At 50.4% G+C, this 21286-nt stretch overlaps 1 protein-coding gene across 1 annotated transcript; it reads left to right on the plus strand.

Moving 5' to 3' along the window:
- The first annotated feature begins 7583 nt into the window (after window positions 1-7583).
- LOC132429298 (glutathione S-transferase P) lies at window positions 7584-10409 on the plus strand. The gene is made up of 7 exons (XM_060017547.1): window positions 7584-7692; window positions 7887-7922; window positions 8228-8328; window positions 8437-8524; window positions 8903-9006; window positions 9852-9959; window positions 10138-10409. Coding segments are annotated over exons 1-7 (627 nt in total). The 5' UTR covers window positions 7584-7691; the 3' UTR covers window positions 10327-10409.
- The last annotated feature ends 10877 nt before the right edge of the window (window positions 10410-21286 follow it).

The following is a 21286-nucleotide window of genomic DNA, read 5'->3' on the forward strand; positions in this document are numbered from 1 at the left end:
GTGACTCAGGGATCCAAGCTTTTTCCATCTGTGGTTCTACTGTTTTGGGGGGGCTTTTTTGGGGTCCTATCAATCACCAAACCAAAGAATAAAGAAAGTGACAAGTAACAAGAATGATTGTGTGGGAAAAAAAAGAAAAAAAAAAAGAATGATTGTGTGGGACAATTTATAGCCATGCCTAAAGTGGCATACATCACTTTTGCCCACATTCTATTATCCAGAACCAGTCACATGGCCTCAACCTAACTGCAGTGGAGTCTGGGAAATGTAGATTTTCAGAATACCCAGGAAAAAGAAAGGAGATTGGTGTATATATATGTAGTTTATTCTATACACATTTAAAATGAAAAGTAAAGCTGTCTTCATTCACAGATGACACAATATGGAAAACCCTACAACATCTATAAAACAACCTGAACTAATAAATGAGTATAGCAAGATCACAGATTATAGGGTCCATATACAAAAAACAATTGTAAGTCTATATGCTAGTAACTAAGATTATAAAAGGAAATTTAAAAAATTCCAAATTTTAAAAAAGCTTAAGAAAGCTACTAATTTTAGGGCTTTCCTGGTGGTGGAGTGGTTAAGAATCCACCTGCCAATTCAGGGGACATTGGTTCGAGCCCTGGTCCGGGAAGATCCCACATGCCACAGAGCAACTAAGCCCATGTGCCACAACTACTGAGCCTGTGCTCTAGAGCCCGCGAGCCACAACTACCGAGCCCGTGTGCTACAACTACCGAAGCCCGCGCACCTAGAGCCCGTGCTCCGCAACAATGAGAAGCCTGCGCACCGCGGTGAAGAGTAGCCCCCACTTGCCACAACTAGAGAAAGCCTGCGCGCAGCAACAAAGACCCAACGCAGCCAAGAGTAAAAATAAATAAATTTATTTTTTAAAAAGCTACTAATTTAAAAAGTGAATTTTACAAGGTAACATAATACAAAGTCAATATTAAAAAATTTATTGTGTTTGTATATACTAGCAAAAAAATTGGAAAATAGAATTTGAAATATATCATTCACAGTAGCATCCAAAAACATTAAATAGAGATAAATTTAACAAATTTTATGCAGGACATGTGTTATGAAACTACAAAATATTGCTGAGAGAAATTAAACAAGATCTAAATAAATGAAGTGATGAACCAATATTGTTAAAATGTCAGCTTTCCCTAAATGGAATTAGAGACTAAATATAATCTCAACAATAATCCCAAACTGATTCTGAAATTTATATGGAAAAGCAAAGGAACTACAATAGCCTGAACAAGTTTGAAAAAGAACAAAGTTAGAGGACTCACATTTCCTGATTTCAAGCAGTTATAAAACTACAGAAATAAATATAGTGTGGTATTGGTGAAAGGACTGATATATAGATGAACAGAACAGAATAGAGGGTCCAGAACTGGACCCACACATATATGGTCAAGTGATTTTTGGTAAAGTTACAAAGGTAAGTCAATGAAGAAAGGATAGTCTTTTCAACAAATGGTGCTGGAACAACTGGACATCAACAATTGTACATATGCAAAAAAATGAACTTCAACCTCTACTTTACATCATTTATAAAATTCAGAATGGATCACAGACATAAGTATAAAACCTCAAACTATAAAATTTCTTGAAGAAAGCATAACATAAATCTTTCTGTGTTAGGCAAAGATTCCTAAGATACAACACCAAAAAACATGATCCATAAAAGAAAAAATTGAAAAATTTTACTTCATCAAAATAAAAAACTTCAAAATTAAAAAAAAGCCTCTGTTAAGAAAATGAAAAGGCAAACTATAAATGGGGAGAAAACATCTGCAAACCTATACCTGATAAGGACTCATATCCAGAGTATATGAGAATTCTCAAAAGTCAGTAATAAGAAAACAAACAATCAAAGTAAAAATGAGCAAAAGATTTGAACAGACACTTCAACAAAGACGTATGGATGGCAAAAGAGTACACGAAAAGACGTTCAACATCGTTAGTCATTAGAAGAATGCGAATTAAAAACCACAATGAATTAACATTACAAACCTATTAGAACATCTAGGGGAGAAGCTGACAACGCTAAGTGCTAGTGAGGACTGAGGGCAATCGGATTTCTTACACACTCTGTTGGTGGGAGTGTAAATGGCACAGCCATGCTGGAAAACGCTGTGGCGATGCGTTACAAGGTTAAACATACACTTACCATATGACTCAGCAATCCTTCTCCTAGATATTTACCCAAGACAAATGAAAACTTATGTTCATATAACAACCTGCAAGCAAGTGTTTAAAGCTTTATTGTTAATCATCAAGAACCCAACGCCCTTTGAGTGGTGACTGGATAAACTACGGTACAGCCGTACAACGAAATACTCTTCAGCAATTAAAAGAAGAGAACCACGGATACACGCAGAGCATGAATGAATCTCAAATGTGTCATATGCCATGTGAAAAAAGCCAGACTCAAAATGCTGTATACTGTATGATTCCAGTTCTATGATGCTCCGAAAAAGGACAAAACTATAGGGAAAGAAAGCAGATCAGGCTTTGCCAGGGGCTAAAGGTAGGGGGAGGGGCTGACCACAAAGGAACAGGAGGGAACTTTCTGGAGGATAAAAATGTTCTATATCTTCATTGTAATGATGGCTTTTGTCCAGTTCATAAAACTGTGTACTCAAAAGGATAAACTTAACTAAGTGTAAAGCATCTCTTCATATAAAAAATTATAAATGTTATGTTGTGTGAAAGAAACTAGGTACTTACTGATTGACTGCCTTTAGGTGAAGTTCAAGAAGAGCCAAAACTAATCTATGGTGACAGAAAACAAAGCACCATTGTCTACAGAGTGTGAGGGTGAAGTGGAAGGGGCCCAGGGGACTCCCGAGGTGGTGGGCATGTTCTGTAACCTGATTGGCTGGTGGTTACATGAGTACATGTATTTATCAAAATGCATCATATTGAGGGCTTCCCTGGTGGCACAGTGGTTGAGAGTCCCCCTGCCATTGCGGAGGACACGGGTTCGTGCCCCGGTCTGGGAAGGTCCCACATGCCGCGGAGCGGCTGGGCCCGTGAGCCATGGCCGCTGAGCCTGCGCGTCCGGAGCCTGTGCTCCGCAACGGGAGAGGCCACAACAGTGAGAGGCCCGCATACCGCAAAAAAAAAAAAAAAAAAAAAAAAGATCAGAAGCAGAATTCTCATTATTTGCATATGATGTGAACATTCATTTAGAAGGCCCTTTGGAAGCAACAGACTATTAGAATCAATAAGATTTCAGCAACATTGCTAGATAGAAACCTACAAAATCAATAGTATTTCTAGAATTTCTCTGCATCTCTAATACCCAATTAAAAAATGGATCTTAGATACGTTGCTAGATACAAAGTATCTGTAACATATAAGAATATGTAAAACCTCTTGGTAGAAAATTTTAATAAAGGATATAGAAGAGGATCTGAATAAGTAGACAAATAGATCATAATGTAGGGTAAGATGACAAAGTTATAAAGGTGTGAGTTCTCTCCAAATTCATCTGTAAATGTGATGCAGTCCTAATCAAAATTCCAGTTGGAGTTTTTGGAGAAATTTGATAAATTCACAGTAGCATGTTTAGCGATGAATAAAGACCCATAAACAGCTAAGAAAAACTTCAAAGAAGGAGGAAGAGGAAGAGGAGGAGGAGGAGGGAGAGGGGAAGGGGGAAGGGGGGAGGAGGAAGGAGGGTGTGATTTTTCCCGACCACATTTATAAGACCGTAGTGATAAAAAACAATTATGGTACTGGCATAGGAACAGACAGACATGGAAGAGAATAGAGAACTGACGGGCAGACCCAATACCTTCAGGAGCTTAACATGTAGGTCAAAATGTTCAGTAGATGATGTTGGGGAAGTGGATTCCTACCTGACAGCACGTGCAAGGTGGCCTCTAGGTGGATTAATGGTGTGAATGTGAAAGTAACTTGAAAAAGTTAATAAAAGACAACATAGGAGCCATTTGTTGTGATTCAGGGCAGTAATTAAAGACTTTTTGTTTTTATTATTAATCCCCAAGCTATGCTACCTAACTAGAAAATATTGCCTCTTATAAGTTACATAGATATAAATGTTCCATATACTCTCTCCTATCATTAAAACATGCAGTAATAAAAGACTTTTTTTTAAATTTATTTTTGGCTGCGTTGGGTCTTCATTGCTGTGCACAGGTTTTTCTCTAGTTGTGGTGAGCGGAGACTACCCTTCGTTGCGGTGCGTGGGCTTCTCATTGTGGTGGCTTCTCTTGTTGTGGAGCACGGGCTCTAGGTGCGTGGGCTTCAGTAGCTGTGGCACGTGGGCTCAGTAGTTGTGGCTCACGGGCTCTAGGGCTCAGGCTCAGTAGTTGTGGCGCACGGGCTTGGTTGCCCGCAGCATGTGGGATCTTCTCAGACCAGGGCTAGAACCTGTGTCCCCTGCATTGGCAGGTGGATTCTTAACCACTGAGCCACCAGGGAAGTTCCCAGTAATAAAAGACTTTTAAACAAAGTTTCGAAAGCACAAAACACAACCACTCCACCGCCCCCTCCCCACCAAAAGCCTCCTGATGAATTTGACGACACTGTTTGATGAAAGACACCTAGGACAAAGTAAAGAGAGAGGGTGGACAGAATCGGAGAAGGTATTTGTAATGTTTGAAGCCAAAACATTAAAATCTCGAATAAGCAAAGAACTCCTGCAAATCAACAGGAAGTAGGCAGCAAATCAAGTAGAAAATGGTCAAGATATGAAGAGGCAATTCCCAGAAGAGGAAAACAAAATCCAAGGAGCACATGAAGAGCTGATGCAAAATCTTTGTAATGAGAGACGCCATTTAGAACAACTTTATACCAATTCGACTGGCGAGCATTCCAAAGCTGCTAATGCCACGTCTTGGGGGCATGTAGGGCTGGAGTGAGTTGGAAGGGTAACTGGGCTGTGGAGTAGGCTGGTGCAGCCGTTGGGGAAGGCCGCCTGGCGCTACTTATGCAACCCAAGTGTTCACATACCTGGGACGCAGCAGTCCCACTATTCCCACAGGAAGTGAGAATGGAATGTGGGGATAAAGGGAACATAGAACTAACTAACTAACTAAACAAATGGTGAGGGCAGGACCAGCACGGACTAGCAATGACAATGGACTAGAATCTGAGGAGCATGCGTGCTACACACACACACACACACACACACACACACACACACCCTGTGCCGTGGTCCAGCATGCAGGAACAGTCCAGGACTGCCCTGCAACCTTGCTGTGGGAGGACAGAGGGACAAGACAAGCTAAGATGAACCCTGGAGGTCTCTGATGGTCCACAGGGCACAGGGATGGAGGGTGGGAGTAGGCAAATGCTCCTGCACACCCAGGGCCATCAGGGAGGTTGAGTTGGGCTAATGTCTACTCAGAGTGATGGGAAAGGGACAGAGACCTGGAGCTGCGGCCACAGCAGGACGGGTAGGGGAGGGGAGCACCAGTCAGGGCCACCGCCCCCCCCTCCACTTCCCCCCCTCCCCTCCCCTCCCCTCCCCTTCAATTGCCCAGACCTAGCACCCTGCCTACACAGGAAGACGCTGAGGTCTGGCTGTCCCTGTTAGGCCCTGGAGAGCTCAGAGGAGAAGGCCTCAGTGCTGCCTGGTGAGACTTCAGTTCCTAGCATTTTGCGTGTGTGTGTGCAGGTGTGTTTGAATGTGTGTGACGGGGTGTGAAAGGGTTGTGTGAGTGTGTCTTTGGAGACGGGGGCGTGTTGTCTTTGTCAAGGCTGTGGAATTTGCTGCAAAGAGAGAATGTAGCAGGAAGGGAACTGTTCAGGTTATATTTTTGATATAAAATTGCAACTGTTTCTTTGCTTTATTTTGTTCTTGGCTCTATGTAGCTCATTGAATACCAGACGTTCAGAACTGGGGAAGGCAAATTTCACGTTGCTTTTAGCTCAGGTCAAAAGAGCAAAGGAAGCTCTTCTGGAAGAAAAAGAGGAAAAGGGGTTTGTGTGTTAAGGGATAAAAAGGGTGTTGGCGGGACCTGAGGGAAGAGGTTTGTGAATGGGGGAGGGGCAGAGACCCTAAGTCCTGGCCCCTGGGCGGGAACCTGGAGCCTGTTCTAAGGCCCAGGCACTTGCTGCCGGCTCGGCCCAGCCCTCCCTGCGTCCAGAACCATCGGCCTCAGAACAGTGCCTGTCCTTGCCTGTACGGCCTTTGCCTGCACCAGTCCCAGAGGGTGCAGTCAGGAAATGATCGTTTCATTATCCACTTAGAAAGTTATCAATTGACGGTGTTTTTCAAGCTTTGCATCGCCCCTGAAGACTCACTGCTGGGGTGGGAAGGGCTGGGCGGTGTAAGAGATGTCAAAAGTGAAGAAAGGAGAAGGGCACTGGTCCTTGAGCTGGAGTGTGGATCTCCTGACCCCGCCGAACTCCTGCCTGGGTTTTCTTTCTGCCTCTGGATGGCCCCTCCTCCCTGCCAATCCCACAGACGCCTGGACTCACTAGGTCCAACACGGGACATACGATGTCCTCCCAGTGACTGCCTCTCCTCCCAGGTCCCCATCTCAGTCTCCCTGGAGGCTTCCTTCCCCACGCAGTCACCAAGTCCAGAAGCTTCCACCTGGTTGTGTTTGGAGAACTTGCCCAGGGCCCAGCCCAGGCCCCACCTGGGGCCTGGCTCCCCCGCAGTCTCAGCCGGCTCAGTCAGCATTGGGGGAGGAGGAGGGGTCTTTATGAAATACCGCCTGGACAACCCTCACTGAAGCCTTCTCCATCACTGCCATGGGGGGACGCAGAGTAGGGCCTGAACCCCCAGAAAGGGGTTGCCCGGTGGACAGATGGGGTTCAACAGCGTTGGTGCTTGTCCTGGAATCCTTTAAAATTGCCCTCAATCCTGATGGAACTGAAGGACAAGTGATCAACTTAGTGTTATCGTGCCAGAAATGTGTAACCTTGCCAGTGATACTTTTGAAAAGGGAGGGTCCAGTGTCCCATTGTCTAGATAGATTTCAGAAACCACATCGTCCTCCTGTCGTGATTTTTACCATCCTACTTATCGCAGGTGGTGTCCGCTTCCACGTAGGGGGTGAAACAGGTTTCCGTGAAGGTAAGCGCACCTGAGTTGAAGAAATGAGGTAATTTAGAGAGAAAAAGTAAGAAGGGAGCAGCGGGGTACGTGACTCATACAAGAACCCGAAGGTGGCCTCCAAACGGCAGGTGGGTCTGAAAACCCAACTTGGGGTGTGAGTTGAGTGTTTGCACGTACGTGCACAGGGGGTGTGTCCGTCTTTGTACAACATCTGGGCCCAGGGGGTGTGTCCGTCTTTGTACAACATCTGGGAACGAGTGTCTACATGCAAGGGTTTATGTCTCTGGGGTCTGTGACCCCAGCAGGGGAAGGGGCTGGACTGCGCTCCCTCTCAGGCCTCTGGAAGGTTCTGGAACCCAGCCCTAGCTGTGAGCCCATCAGCCCAGGCTGGACGTTCGGCAATCGGATGCAACCGTCTGGGACTGGCTGCGCGGCGTGGTTGAGGGGCGGGGCAGGGGGCGGAGGAGCGGCTTACGGCCAACGCGGTGACTCAGCACGGTGGGGTGGGCCGGGGCGGGGCGGGGCGGGGCGGGGCGGGGCGGGGCGCGCCCACCCGTATAAGTCTCGGGGCCGCCACCGCGGGCGCCGGAGTTCTGTCGCTGCTGCCGCTGCAGAGGTCCGCGTCGCCATCAGTGAGTCCCCGCCGCCTGCAACTCCCTGGGGGATTCCGAGGGGGCTCCCAGGGTTTTGGGGAGCAGTTGGGGCTCTCGGGGGGGCCTACAGCGCCCAGAACAGGGGATGCAACCCCAGGGAGGACGAGCGGGCGCCCTCTCCCCCGTAACACACCTCTCCCAGACGCTAACAGACTTCTCTCTGCATCCTGCAGTGCCGCCCTACACCATCGTCTACTTCCCTGTTCGAGGTAGGGACCTGTGACCGGGAGGGAGGGGAGGCAGAGGTTGGGGGCTGCAGCAGCCCACGCCCCTCACCCACCTGAGGGAGTCCCCAGCCTCCCTTTTCCCTCCATCACGTGGCTACTAGCTCCGCCTTCCCTGTGCCCCGGAGCTGCCCGTTGCTAGAGTACGCAACTTCCCGGGCCTGGCCCGCCCCTCCGCAGTGTGCTGGGAGATCATCGGAGGAGTCCTCACCTCCTTGGCTCTTTCCCAGGGCGCTGCGAGGCCCCTGGGGTCTCTGCCCATCCCAACACCCCGTCCTCCCCTTCCCCAGGGCGCTGCGAGGCCATGCGCATGCTGCTGGCCGACCAGGACCAGAGCTGGAAGGAAGAGGTGGTGACCATGGAGACCTGGCCTTCACTCAAGGCCTCCTGTGTCAGTACTTCTGTCGTATCCCGGGTCAGGGGCTGGGCACTGGGGGGCAAAACTAGGGTGGGGGGCAGCCACGCTCTGCACCTCTGACAGAGCTGTGCATTCCCCCAGCTGTACGGGCAGCTCCCCAAGTTCCAGGATGGAGACCTGACCCTGTACCAGTCCAATGCCATCTTGCGTCACCTGGGCCGCTCCCTAGGTGAGTCCTGAGGCTGCAGGTGGCCCAGTCCAGGGCAGGGGTGTGTGGGCATCAGTCAGCGTTCCTGAGCATCTGCTCAGTGTTGGCCCCTTGAGCCTCTACCACTTAAATCAAATTGTCCTGCAACCCTGTGGAGTGGAGGCAAGTGGAGGTTACCTATCTTGCCTAAGGTCAGGCCCGGGTCTGTCTAGCAATCCTTGCCCTGTAGCAGGCCACCTCCCACTGAATTCTGAGCATGGACTCAGACGGTCCTTTTCCACATCCTCCTCCCTCCTCCCTGGCCGAGGCTCACAGGCAGCCACGTGGCCTGTCTGGTGGGTCAGGTTGTAGTGGCTAGTCAGGCTCCCCGTCATGCTGTCTGCTCTCCCGCCACCCCAGGGCTGTATGGGAAGGACCAGCGGGAGGCGGCCCTGGTGGACGTGGTGAATGACGGCGTGGAGGACCTTCGCTGCAAATACGTCACCCTCATCTACACAAACTACGTAAGCAGGGACACGGGGATGGTCACTGAAGACAAAGAAAGAAAGGGGCTTGCTTCCTTCTCACCCTACACGACACCCCTCACGCAGCTCTGACTGACCCTTCCCTTGGGCTGCTTCTGGCTCTGCGGGGGGCGGGGGTGTCAAGAGCCATTATGGACTGGACACAAGACTCAGCCTCCCTGCCCGGGGGAGGGACCCAGTCAAGTAGCAGGCAATGGCAAAACAGCGTGAGGACAGGAGACATCCAGCCAGAGGTGGTCCCTGATCCGCAGCTGGGGGAGGTCCGGAGCACTTCCTGGAACCAGGTGCAGAGGAGGAGGGTCTATAGTCAGCTTCTAGAAGGCGTGCTGGCACTGTCAGGTGCACAAGGTATCAGGCACGGAGCACATTCAGGGACTAGGGACCAGTTTAGCAGAGGCAAGGCGTGTGTGCCTACGTGTGTGAGAGGGAGGGAGGGAGGGAGGGAGGAAGAGCGGCAGGAGATAGAGCTGGAGGGGCATCAGGCCCAGGTCCTGGAGGCCTTGAACCAGCTGGCTTGGATGCTCTCTTTGGGGAGTCTAAGCAGGGCGGTGTCTGTGAGATCCAGAAAGATCCTACAAGGCTTTTGCAACAGTCCGGGGAGCGATTGTGGCAAGAGTGGCCTAGCGAAGGATCAGCAGCTGAAATGGACAGGATGTGGCAATAGCCTGGGGTGGGGAGTGAGGAGAGGAGGGGCGGGGGCCGGGTGAGTGGCGATTCGCTGAGACGGGGCAGACAGTAGCGGACGTCTCAGGGCAGGGGCAGAGGCAGGGCGAGCAGCAGTGTGAGGGTCAGGAGGATGATGTGCGGTGGCATCTCTCTGGCAGGAGGCGGGCAAGGATGACTACGTGAAGGCACTGCCCCAGCACCTGAAGCCTTTTGAGACCCTCCTGTCCCAGAGCCAGGGCGGCCAGGCCTTCATCGTGGGCAACCAGGTGAGCTGGCCCTGTCCCGCCTCTTCCGCACCACCCTCTTCTTACAGATGGCAAACCGGTGCAGAGCGAGCACGTGAGCCATTGGTTCAGCAAAGCTGGGCAGACCAGGGGACCGGCTCGGCCTCCCTGTCTCGCACCTCCCACGCCCACTGAGCCCCTGCCCCGCTCTGCCCTGCAGATCTCCTTCGCCGACTACAACCTGCTGGACCTGCTTCGGATTCACCAGGTCCTGGCCCCCGGCTGCCTGGACTCTTTCCCCCTGCTCTCGGCCTACGTGGCCCGCCTCAGCGCCCGGCCCAAGCTGCAGGCCTTCCTGGCCTCCCCGGAGCACGTGAACCGCCCCATCAATGGCAACAGGAAACAGTGAGGGCTTGTGACACTCTCAGCAAGAGGCAGGGAGCTGCCTGCTTCCCCTTCCCTAGGACCAATAAAGTCTCCAAGAGAGAAGCAGTGCTGTGAGCATTGAGTTCTCTGGGGAGGGGGCTCCCTGATCCTCTCACGCCTGGGGGAGGGACAGGCAGCTGGACAGGATACTTGAATCCTAAAACACAGAGTGTCTTCCTGGAGCCCTCAACCAGCTCTGTGTTTACTGAACTCCAGAAACAAAGAAAAAAAAAAAAAGAAACAGGAAGAGTAATCAACCATGGTCCCTGCCCTGGAGATCCCCACAGTCTACAGAGAACAGGTTCACTTAAATATGTTTTCTGCTCTCAGCAGGCCACCTGCCAGAGGGCCTCCATCCAGGACTGCAGGAGCTGAGGGGCCCTTGGCTGAGCAGGGGCGTGGGGAGGAGCTGAGCCGCTCAGAGCAGCCCCGGCTGGGTCGGTTGGAGGGTCAGTCACTTCTGCTCAGATGGGGCTCTCCTTTCTTCCTTGTGCGTCGTGGGCACGGGAACAACACTGGGCGGTCCGGGTGGCTCGCCTCCTGCCTTCTCTCACCATCTTTGTTAGCTGGGCGAAGAGAATGACCCAGCCTAGGTGAGCTGGCTGTGGCGTATCCACAGTGGGGAGGCATTGGGGTGCAAACAGGTTGTGGCTCTCGGGGCTCCAACGGATGGCTGGAGGGGAGGGCCTGTGGGAGGCCCCCTTGGTGCAGCCTGGAGGAGCAGACCCTTCTCTGGGGAGCCTTGCCCAGCATCAGAGCCTCCTGCCCAAAGCGGGGAACCTCAGTAAGTCAACCTCTCTCATTGCTGAGAGAACTCAAAGTAGGTGAGACTTCCAGGAAATGTTATTTGAGGGCCCAGAGGGAAGCAGCTCTGCAGTGACTAAGGTGTCCTGCCTGCATGGTGCAGGGCTGGTGGGTTGGCAGAGGGGTACCTGCACCCATCCCACATAGAGAGCCCCAGTTTAGGGGCCATTCATGGTGTCAGAGCAATCATGGCTCCAGCATCAGGGCAGCCATGATTCAGTTCATGCCTGAACACCCTCGGAGGATCCCAGAACAGCTGAGAGCAGTGCCATTGGGCAGGTGGCTGGGGAAATGGGTTAGAGGCTGGAACAGACATTGCCTGTGGGGGACATTGGCTTCAGGAAGTGTGAAGCAAAACTAAAAGGCGGGGCTTCCCTGGTGGCGCAGTGGTTGAGAGTCCGCCTGCCGATGCAGGGGATGCGGATTCGTGCCCCGGTCCGGGAAGATCCCACATGCCGCGGAGCGGCTGGGCCCGTGAGCCATGGCCTCTGAGTCTGCGCGTCCGGAGCCTGTGCTCCACAACAGGAGAGGCCACAACAGTGAGAGGCCCGCGTACCGCAAAAAAAAACCCAAAAAACAAAAACTAAGAAGTATGTATCCCCGAACCATCTATAGCTGCCCTTGCAAATAAGGATAATAATTGCTAAAGCTAATGGAGTACCTTCGACGCCAGGCATTATACTAAATGCTTTAGTATATTATCTTCCTTAGTCCTCACCACCCTTGAGTAGGTACTCTCATCCCTGTTTATGAATGAGGAGTCACAGAACGTTTAACTTGCCGAAGAGTGAATAGAGGCAGCAGCAAGGTTATCATATTGCTTGTGATCACAGCAGGTTGAAAACAGAACAGGTGTCCATCAACAGGAGACTGCCTCCGTACGCTAGGGGCACACACACACAGTGGATTTTGCACTGTGAAAAAGAGCAAGGAGGCCTGGATCCGGCCCTTTGGGAGCACGGGGCTGAGCCAACAGAGTGCAGCCCTGTGCAAGAGACTTTTTTCTATTGCTCACCGATGATATTTGGGAAAATGACACTTTCCTGACCCCTCTGCAGTTGGGAGGGGCCATATAGCATGTTCTGGTCGTGCTGGACTGTGGGCAGAGCGGGTGAATCACTTCCAAGGACAACATGGAGCGGGACACGTGGTGTGGTTGAGCGGTGGCCTTGTGGTTTTGCACTGCCGGCATTTTACAGTTGTTATTGCAGCATAACCTGACCCATCCTGTCTGATCTATCCTTTATTCTCAGCTCAGGCTAAGGGAATCCAGTCACCTCCCAATTTTGTCCTGCCTCTGAAGGTGATCAGGCGAGGGGAGGGGGCTATGACTCTGGGGTATTCTCCCCACGCCAACAGTAGGCCCCTCTGGCTCTCCCAGACCAGCCCCTGAGAGCTGTCAGTGATGGGGAACTGAGAAAATGTCTTCATCTGGGAGTGGAGGAAGACACCCAAGCTGGGGGAGGTGATCAGAGAGAGACTAAAGGGCCCAGCCCCCTCCTTGGCCTGGACATTTGGCTGCAGGGCCAAAGTGGGACAGATTCTCCTGGAGACAGCACCTGGACCTGGAGACGATGGCTAGGTGACTTTGGCCACTGGGGAGAGCAAAGGATGGTTTCAGAGCCGGGCCGGGCCTGCTCCTTCTGCCTGGGAGCACACTGCACTTGCACATCTAGTCCACTGCATCCCGAAGGCCCGCCCCCACGGACTGATAGAGACCTTCTGCACTCCACCATCTCCTGACCTCAGCACCGCCCTCACCTCTCTTTTGGAAACTCCACTTCCCTCCTAGCTGGTTCTAGCTGCCCTCTGTGAAAATAGAGACCAGCAGATGACAGCAAGCTGTATACTCAGAGCCGGCTCCAGCAAGGGAAGCGGCCACTGCCAAAGGCTGGCTCAAAGGCAGGCAGAGGAGTGAGGAAGCTTTACGGGGGAAAAGGGAGACTTCAGCTGTGCCCTGAATGGAGGCTGTCGGCCCGGGGAGCTGTAGGCGGCTGACTGGAAGTGGGGGCATTGTGTGTCACTGCTTAGGGGAGCAGGTTTGGCTTCCTCTGGTTGGTCCTAAGTTGGAAAAGGGGATAAAAATGAAGGAAGCTGCCACTTATTAATCAAGTCCTGGACATTTGGGGTGGTTATTTGCAAGGGTTATCATTGGCTTCCTGGATTGTTCCTAGAGATAGCAGTCTGACTTCCTACAAGTCTGACCTATAATGGGCTGGCTTCCTGTCCGGTTACTGTAGGTAAGAGATTGGTTTCCAGGCAGGTTGCTGCAGGTCGTGGGTCAGATCTTTATCCATACACGGTCTGGCCATTGTCCGTTATGTGTTCAGTCTCCTCTTGCAGAGAGGCGACCCCAGCTACAGCAACTGGAAGCCTTTTCCTCAGGCATTTACCTTGAGTGGAGAAATCCTGTAGGGGGAAAGCAGGAGCCCACACATTCTCCTTTGAGGAACGGTCCCTGGCTCATTTCTGGGCCCTGGAGGAGACTGAACACTCGGGGGGCACCAGAGGATCAGTCTGAGTTGCCCATGAGAACAGCGAGTCAGAGATGGTGTGCCAAACAGCACTGCTTCCAGGACACGTGAGGGACTCGGGAAACTGCAGGAGTTCGTGGTTCCCGTTGCCAATGTGCCTGCACCTGCCACACCTGGCCTGGAGGGCCCTGGGGGCTAACCAGGAGCTGGGCTTCCCCAGGGCTCTGTGCAGCAGGGCTGCTGCCTCCGGCCGAGGTGGGCAGCCCTGAAAGGCCCTGGAGAAGGAAGTTCTCCCCAGGGAAGAACTTTGAGTGGCACCTCTCACTGCTCACTTTGCCAGGAAAGAGAGAAGGCCAAGGTCAGCGTCCAAAGTCCTGGGCAGAGGCCAGTGCTCAGGAACTTGGAAGGGGCAAGATGCGGGGCGGGGGGGAGCGGGGGAGGTAGGAGCTGGCATTGAGTTTGTTGGCATAAAGGATTAAGGGAGGGCCTTAGGGTGGCCAGTGGGATGACCCTGCTGCAGAACAAGGAAAGCTCCAAACAATCGGGGGTGCTGACCTCTAGAAGGCTCGCTGCTTCCTCCTACCCCAGCCGACCCTGTGCCTACTCGGTGGGTTTCCAGGCACCTATTGCTGCAGAACAAACTTGGTGGCATCACTCTCTATCAGGAATCCAGGCCGCCGGGCGTAGGCCTGACGCTGCACAGGCCTGGCCTGGCCTCCCGCCCTTGGCCACATGCAGTGGGCGGGGCTAGCAGCGTGCCCTCCCGCCCAGCTTCTGCAGCATGCGCAGAGAGGTCCGTACCCGGCTGGGAGAGCATCGGAGGCCTCCGCGAGCAGTGGAAACTGATCCAATGACAGGGTCTGTAGCCAGCAAACCTGCCACGAAGTTTACAGTCCCCTCAGTCACCCAGAGCTTCCGTCAAACTTCCTGCTCGCTCCTAACACGACAAATATCAACGGACAACAAACGATTGCCAGATATTTGAGGGAAATCTCTAACGTAAAAGAGAGAAACAATAATAAACAGGAGGGGGCAAAGGAACTCAGAGAAGATAGACACTGTGCCGGCTGTGCATGAGAAAACTTCAAATAAACTTTAATCAGCATCTTCAGGGAGATAAGAAAAGTTATTACATCTGGAGGATAAAAGGAGGCTATTAAAAAGAGCGTTTCCCGGAAAGATTAAAAATATGAGAGCAGAAATGAAAAATCTCCGGGGCTTCCCTGGTGGTGCAGTGGTTAAAAATCCGCCTGCCATTGCAGAGGAAACGGGTTCGAGCCCTGGTCTGGGAAGATCCCACTTGACGATGAGCAACTAAGCCCGTGTGCCACAACTACTGAGCCTGCGCGCTAGAGCCCGCGAGCCACCACTACTGAAGCCCGCCCGCCTAGAGCCCGGGCTCCGCAACAAAGAGTAGCCCCTGCTCGCCTCAACTAGAGAAAGCCCGCGCGCAGCAACGAAGATCCAACGCAGCCAAAAATAAAGAAATAAAATAAATAAATTTATCAGAAAAGGAAAAGAAAAATCTCAGAAGGTAAAGTTGAAAAATACATATGAAAATGGAACAAAAATAATGGAATAAAAATGGAATAAAAGCATGGAAAGATGAGAAAAACAGAGTATTATTCGAGGAAGTCTAGAGAGAGGGAGAGAAGAGGGTAGAAAAAAATCGTAGGGAGGGCTTCCCTGGTGGCACAGTGGTTGAGAATCCGCCTGCCGATGCAGGGGACACGATTCGTGCCCCGGTCCGGGAGAATCCCACATGCCGTGGAGTGGCTGGGCCCGTGAGCTATGGCCGCTGAGCCCGTGCGTCCGGAGCCTGTGCTCCGCAACGGGAGAGGCCACAGCGGTGAGAGGCCCGCATACAGCAAAAAAAAAAAAAAAAATCGTAGGGAGCAGATTATCAAATGAATAATACATTTTCTCAGGACTGAAGAAGATGAGCTTTCACGTTGAAAGGCACAATGAGTGCCCAGCACATTGAATGAAGAAGGACCAAAGACTGATACAAAAGCAGATCGTGAAATTCCAGAGCCCCCAGGAGGAAAATGAAGACCCTGCAACCTTCCGGAGAGAGAAAAACACCACACACGAGGGATAAAGAATTTGAAATCGCGTCAGATATCTTGTGGTGGTGATGAAACATGTCCACAAATACTTTGACGCTCCGGCATCTCTATGCCCTCCCGTGGAAGCTGGGCAGGACTTTGCTGCTGCCTCAGTGAAGAGAAAACAGTGGAAGCCACACGATGGGGCTTCCCAGGCTAAGTTTGAGAAGGTCACACAGCTTTGCAGTTTCTCTCGAGACACTTGCTTCAGTCATTGTGCAAAAGGTCCAGCCACCCTGAGGCTGCCACAAAGAGAGCCCATGTGGAGAGATCAGAGATGGGGAGAAAAAGGGAGGGAGGGAGGGAGGGAAGGAGCAGTGATGAAGACACACCTGCTCCCAGCTGCCCAGCCCTGGAAATGACACTCTTCACTTCTGCCCCATCCAGATACAGGGGGCTCTCTGCCCAGGAGGAGGAAATAAGTTTGTCATATCTAGTCAGTCCCTACCACATACAACATCAGATCTATACATATACAGGAACTTGATGTGTGATAGCAGTGACGTCACAAATACTGAATAAGTTTGAAGAGTTATTTGGTATTAGTAAAACTGATTCACCGTATTGAGAAAAACGACTGGATTCTCATCTCACGCCATTTACAATAAACTCCAGATAGATCAGTTGTTCTCAGCTGGGGGTGATTTTGTCCCCCAGATTATGCTTGGCCACATCTGGAGATATTTCTGTTGTCACAACTTATGGGGTGCTGCTGGCACTTAGGGATGCCACAATGCACAGGACAGCCACTCACAGCAAAGAACTGAAGAGGCCCAAGTGTCCATAGTGTCAAGATTTAGAAACCCTGCCATAGGGTTCACCTATATGTGAACGAGAAAAATAAAATAATAACAGGAAAAAAAGTAAGAGATTTCTTTATGACCTTGGACTGGGGATGAATTCCTTAAACAAGGCCCCCAAATGAATGAACTTGACTACATCAAGACTGAGGATTTCTCTTGTACAATGATGGTTACTATTTATCAGATTATCAGATAGATGATAAACTCAAAGGAAATATATTTGCAACATCTGACGGGGGAGGGAGGACCAGTGGTTTATAATGTTGGAGATGGTGTTCCCACTAATCTTTCAGGATCCCCCCAAAGGGGGCCTTCCTGGTGGCACAGTGGTTAAGAATCCGCCTGACAGTGCAGGGGACGGGGGTTCAATCCCTGGTCCGGGAACATCCCACATGCCGCGGAGCAACGAAGCCTGTGCGCCTCAACTACTGAGCCTGCGTGCGGCAACTACCAAAGCCTGCGCGCCTAGAGCCCGTGCTCTGCAACGAGAGAAGCCACCGCGATGAGAAGCTTGCGCACTGCAACATAGAGTCACCCCCACTCGCCGCAACTAGAGAAAGCCCGCGCAGCAACGAAGACCCAACACAGCCAAAAAAAAAAAAAAAAAAACACCAAAGCCACAAAGACCATAAAAAACCAAACACACACTCCATCTCTCATGTATGTAGGAGACATCTGGAGTGATTACAGTTATGAGCTTCTATGCACCAAATAACATACCCTGACGTTCACAAAGCAAAAGCTGATGGGAAGACAGGGACTTAGGCAACTGGAAACAACAAATGTCCAACTCTGAAATAAGAAAACAGAGAAGGCACTGTCCTTTCAATTGCTCATGGGACATTTACTATAGTAACCATATGTCATGGCGCAGAGAAAGTTTTAGAACATTCCAGAGGGAGAGAGAGGAACAGTACAGACAGCAGTCTCTCATTATAAGGCAATAAAATGAAAAATAGCAAAACCCAGGAAACAAAGAGACTGTAATGTTTACAGTTATAATATTTATATTTATAAGTGTATTTATACATCTCTCTTAAAATGGCATGGGACTTCCCTGGCAGTCCAATGGTTAGGACTCCACGCTTCCACTTCCGGGGACATGGGTTCGATCCCTGGTTGGGGAATTAAGATCCCACATGCCGCGGTGTGTGAGGCCAAAAAAAAAAAAAAGAAAAAAAATGGCATGTCAAAAAAGAAATCAAAACCAGAATTGCAGAACTTCTAGCAAATTATGATAAAGAAGCACCATAAATAGGAAGTGTTGGTCCTCTTGTCTCGATTACTCTAGCTTTATAATTAATCTTGCTCTCTGGCAGGGCAGATTCCCCCCAAGCCTCTCGTTCGTCTTCAAAATTGGTTTGGCCCTTCTTGGCCCTTTGTTCTTCTATATCCATTTTAGAATCAGTTTTCCCAGTTCCATGAAAGGCCTTGATGGGATTTTGATTGGAGTTTGTAAATTAACTTGGAAAGATGTGACATCTTTATGGCATTAGGTCACCCACCTGGTAAAGTCCCCTCAGCAGCTGCAGTACTGGCTAGAGGCAAAGGGAATGTGGGATTCTGGAAGGACGGAGGCAGCCGTAAATACTGGCTATGGCGTCATGACCCATTGCCGAAGCGGCGCCCCTCCATGTGTCCTTTGTGGCTCTGAGTTTTGTGTATTGGGAGGAAATTGTCTTTGGAAGGTGCAAAGTGGTCACGGTAAGAAGAACATGTACCAGAAGATGAATAGCTCAACCTGTCTCTAATAAACACTCGACCGGTTTTTCTTTTTGCTGATTTATAAGGGAGGGCCTGGCGTTTCTAAAAACTGAACCTTGAGTCTCACATTTCTAACAGCTTGGGATTAGTCAAGCAGTGTGTAAGCTCTTCCTGGTATCTGTCCTCCCAAGCAGCCGTCAAGGGCTACACGGGGCAAAGAAGAGACTGGAGCTTTTGTGTTAAGGGACAAAGGGGGTGTAGGCAGAACGCCAAGGGACAACTTGGGGATGGGCAAAGGACCAACATGGAGACAGTCCTTATACCTAGACCTGATCTACTAGATCCAGTAGACCTGGATCTGCTACCAGGGAGGTGCCAGGGTGGGTGGGCTGAGCGGACTGCACCGGTCCCTGGGACCTGTGCCCAACGGAGACTTCACAGGTCCTCCGTGTTGGAGACTGCAGATGCTGCCCAGTGCTTCAGGACCAGTATGAGCCACAGAAGGACCCCGAGACACTGGCAGCCTGACAGGGAGTGGTTCTCACACCAGGACGAGAATCTGCAGAGCATGTGAGGGCGCCCTGCCCTGGAGAGCAGGGAAGGGGGCTGGGTCACATGCATCGTTAAGTGTGTTGCTTGATCCAAAGGCAGTCACGTTGTCCTGTGTGTACCGCACCAGCCATGACTGATCGACTTTACTTTCTCGAATTTAAATTAATGGAAAAAAAAAAAAGAGAGATTTCCAGTTCAAGATATTAGAGTAGAACCTGAAATGCACCCTGTCCTTCTCAAACACATCAAAATCAGAGAAGGATAAAAAGCGTTAATAATGACATTCCAACCACATAGAAATGAAAAGGGGAATTCTGTGTAGACTTGAAATAAGGCTCTCTTTGAAGGAAAGAAATAGGAAGAAACCCACAGCCTGGGGCGGGAGCTGAAGCCTTGTGACTTAGCCAGGAAGCAGGAACACAGCCAAGCCAATGCACAGGCTTGGGGCCAGGGCTGGAGAGCAAGGTTGAGAGCCTTCCGTGACTGAGGCCAGGTCTCCACCAGGAGCGTGAGGCAGGGGGCCGGAAATGCCCTCCCTGCCGGGTCACAAACAGGACCAACCCAGAAATCAGGAGTGCAGAATTGGGGATGGAAGTAAGTGCAGAGGGAAGCAGTATACCTGGTTTTGCTTCATATCCAGCAGGAGGATAGACATATGAACTAGCTTTTGCTGGAAAAAGAAATTTTGGCATGACTGTTAAAAATGTAAGGGAGGGGATTTCCCTGGTGGCGCAGTGGTTAAGAATCCGCCTGCCACTGCAGGAGACACAGGTTCAAGCCCTGATCCGGGAAGATCTCACATGCCGCGGAGCAACTAAGCCTGTACACCACAACTACTGAAGCCCGCACGCCCAGAGCCTGTGCTCCACAACAAAAGAAGCCACCGCAATGAGAAGCCCGTGCACCGCAATGAAGAGTAGCCCCTGCTCGCCGCAACTAGAGAAAGCCCGCACGCACCAAGGAAGACCCAAAGCAGCCAAAAATAAATAAATAAATAATTGTTTTGAAAAAAGGAAGGAAAAAAATGTAAGGGAAACCACTAAAAATAGAAATAAAATGTATAACTTTCAAACCAATACTGGGGAAGAAGGGAATAGCACAAAGAAAACTCAGTTAATTCAGTAGAAGTCCGGAAAATAGAGGAAAAAGAAATAAAGAGAAAGAATGCTAAATAGAAAACACAATATAATATGGCAGATATATGTTCCAATGGCAATACCAATAAATGTAAACAGGACAGACTCTCTTTTTATTTATTTATTTTGCGTTACGCGGGCCTCTCACTGTTGTGGCTTCTCCCGCTGCGGAGCACAGGCTCCGGATGCGCAGGCTCAGTGGCCATGGCTCACGGGCCCAGCCACTCCGCGGCATGTGGGATCTTCCCGGACCGGGGCACGAACCCATGTCCCGTGCATCGGCAGGCGGACTCTCAACCACTGCGCCACCAGGGAAGCCCCAGACTCTCTTCTTAAAAGACAGAGATTGACTGAGTTAAAATAAAACAAAATGAAATTTAATTAGATGTTGTTTTAAAAGCCATCCCTAAAACAAGAGAAAGATTGAAAATAAGAAAAAAAACCCTCAAATACTAATAAAAAGAAAGCTGGTGTAGCAATAGTAATATCAGAGATCATAGACCTCAAGGCAAAATTGTTAAAAGAGATGCAGAGAAATATTTTATATTAGAAAAAGGAACAACCATCAAGAAAACATTCTTTAAAATATAGGTGTTCAGGGACTTCCCTGGCGGTCCAGTGGTTAAAAACCCATCTTCCAATGCAGGGGATGTGGGTTCAATCCCTGGTTGGGGAACTAAGATCCCACATGCCTTGGGGCAACTAAGCCTGCACGCTGCAACTACTGAGCCCGCACACCACAGCTAGAGAGAAGCCCACGTGCTGCAACGAAAGATCCCGCATGCCACAACAAAGATCCCGCGTGCCGCAACTAAGACCCGACGCAGCCAAATAAATAAATAATATTTAATAAACTAAAGTATAGGTGTCCAAAATTGGCTCACGGAAATAAACAAATAGCCCTAAAAGAAATGGAAATGGTGATCAGATCACTCCTAAGCAGAGCCCCCAGTTTCAGACGGCCTTACGGTGAGTTCTAGTGACACTTCAGGAGATGATAACTTTTACCCTCAGAAAACTCCTGCAATGTATAGGAAAAGATGGGAAGGGGCACACCTCATTTTAACAAAACTGGAAGAGATCCCCTGGAGAAAATCTGAGCTGGAGCTGGAGAGGTCAGCACGGGCCTTGAGTGCCAGGCCCGGGGACTTGGGCTTTGTCCTGAGGACACGAGGGAACCACGAAGGGTCTCAGGCAGGAGAGGGGCAAAACGGATCCAAAGTTTACAACAATCCTGCTTGTTCCATGGTGCAAAGAAGTGATTGCGGGGGCCGAGACTTGAGGCTGGGGGACCTCAAGGAGGCTTTGCAAAATTCCAGGTGAAAGCTGATGGGTCACTGCCATGGGGCGGGGCCTAAAGGC

This window comes from Delphinus delphis, chromosome 8 (genome assembly GCF_949987515.2).
Source record: "Delphinus delphis chromosome 8, mDelDel1.2, whole genome shotgun sequence".
Lineage (NCBI taxonomy): Eukaryota > Metazoa > Chordata > Mammalia > Artiodactyla > Delphinidae > Delphinus > Delphinus delphis.

What these genes read in the sequence shown, in the direction of transcription:
- LOC132429298 (XM_060017547.1), top strand. An exon ending in CTTCACTCAAGGCCTCCTGT is followed by an intron (nt 8,329 to 8,436) that starts GTCAGTACTTCT and finishes GCATTCCCCCAG; the next exon opens with CTGTACGGGCAGCTCCCCAA. An exon ending in TCACCTGGGCCGCTCCCTAG is followed by an intron (nt 8,525 to 8,902) that starts GTGAGTCCTGAG and finishes CCGCCACCCCAG; the next exon opens with GGCTGTATGGGAAGGACCAG.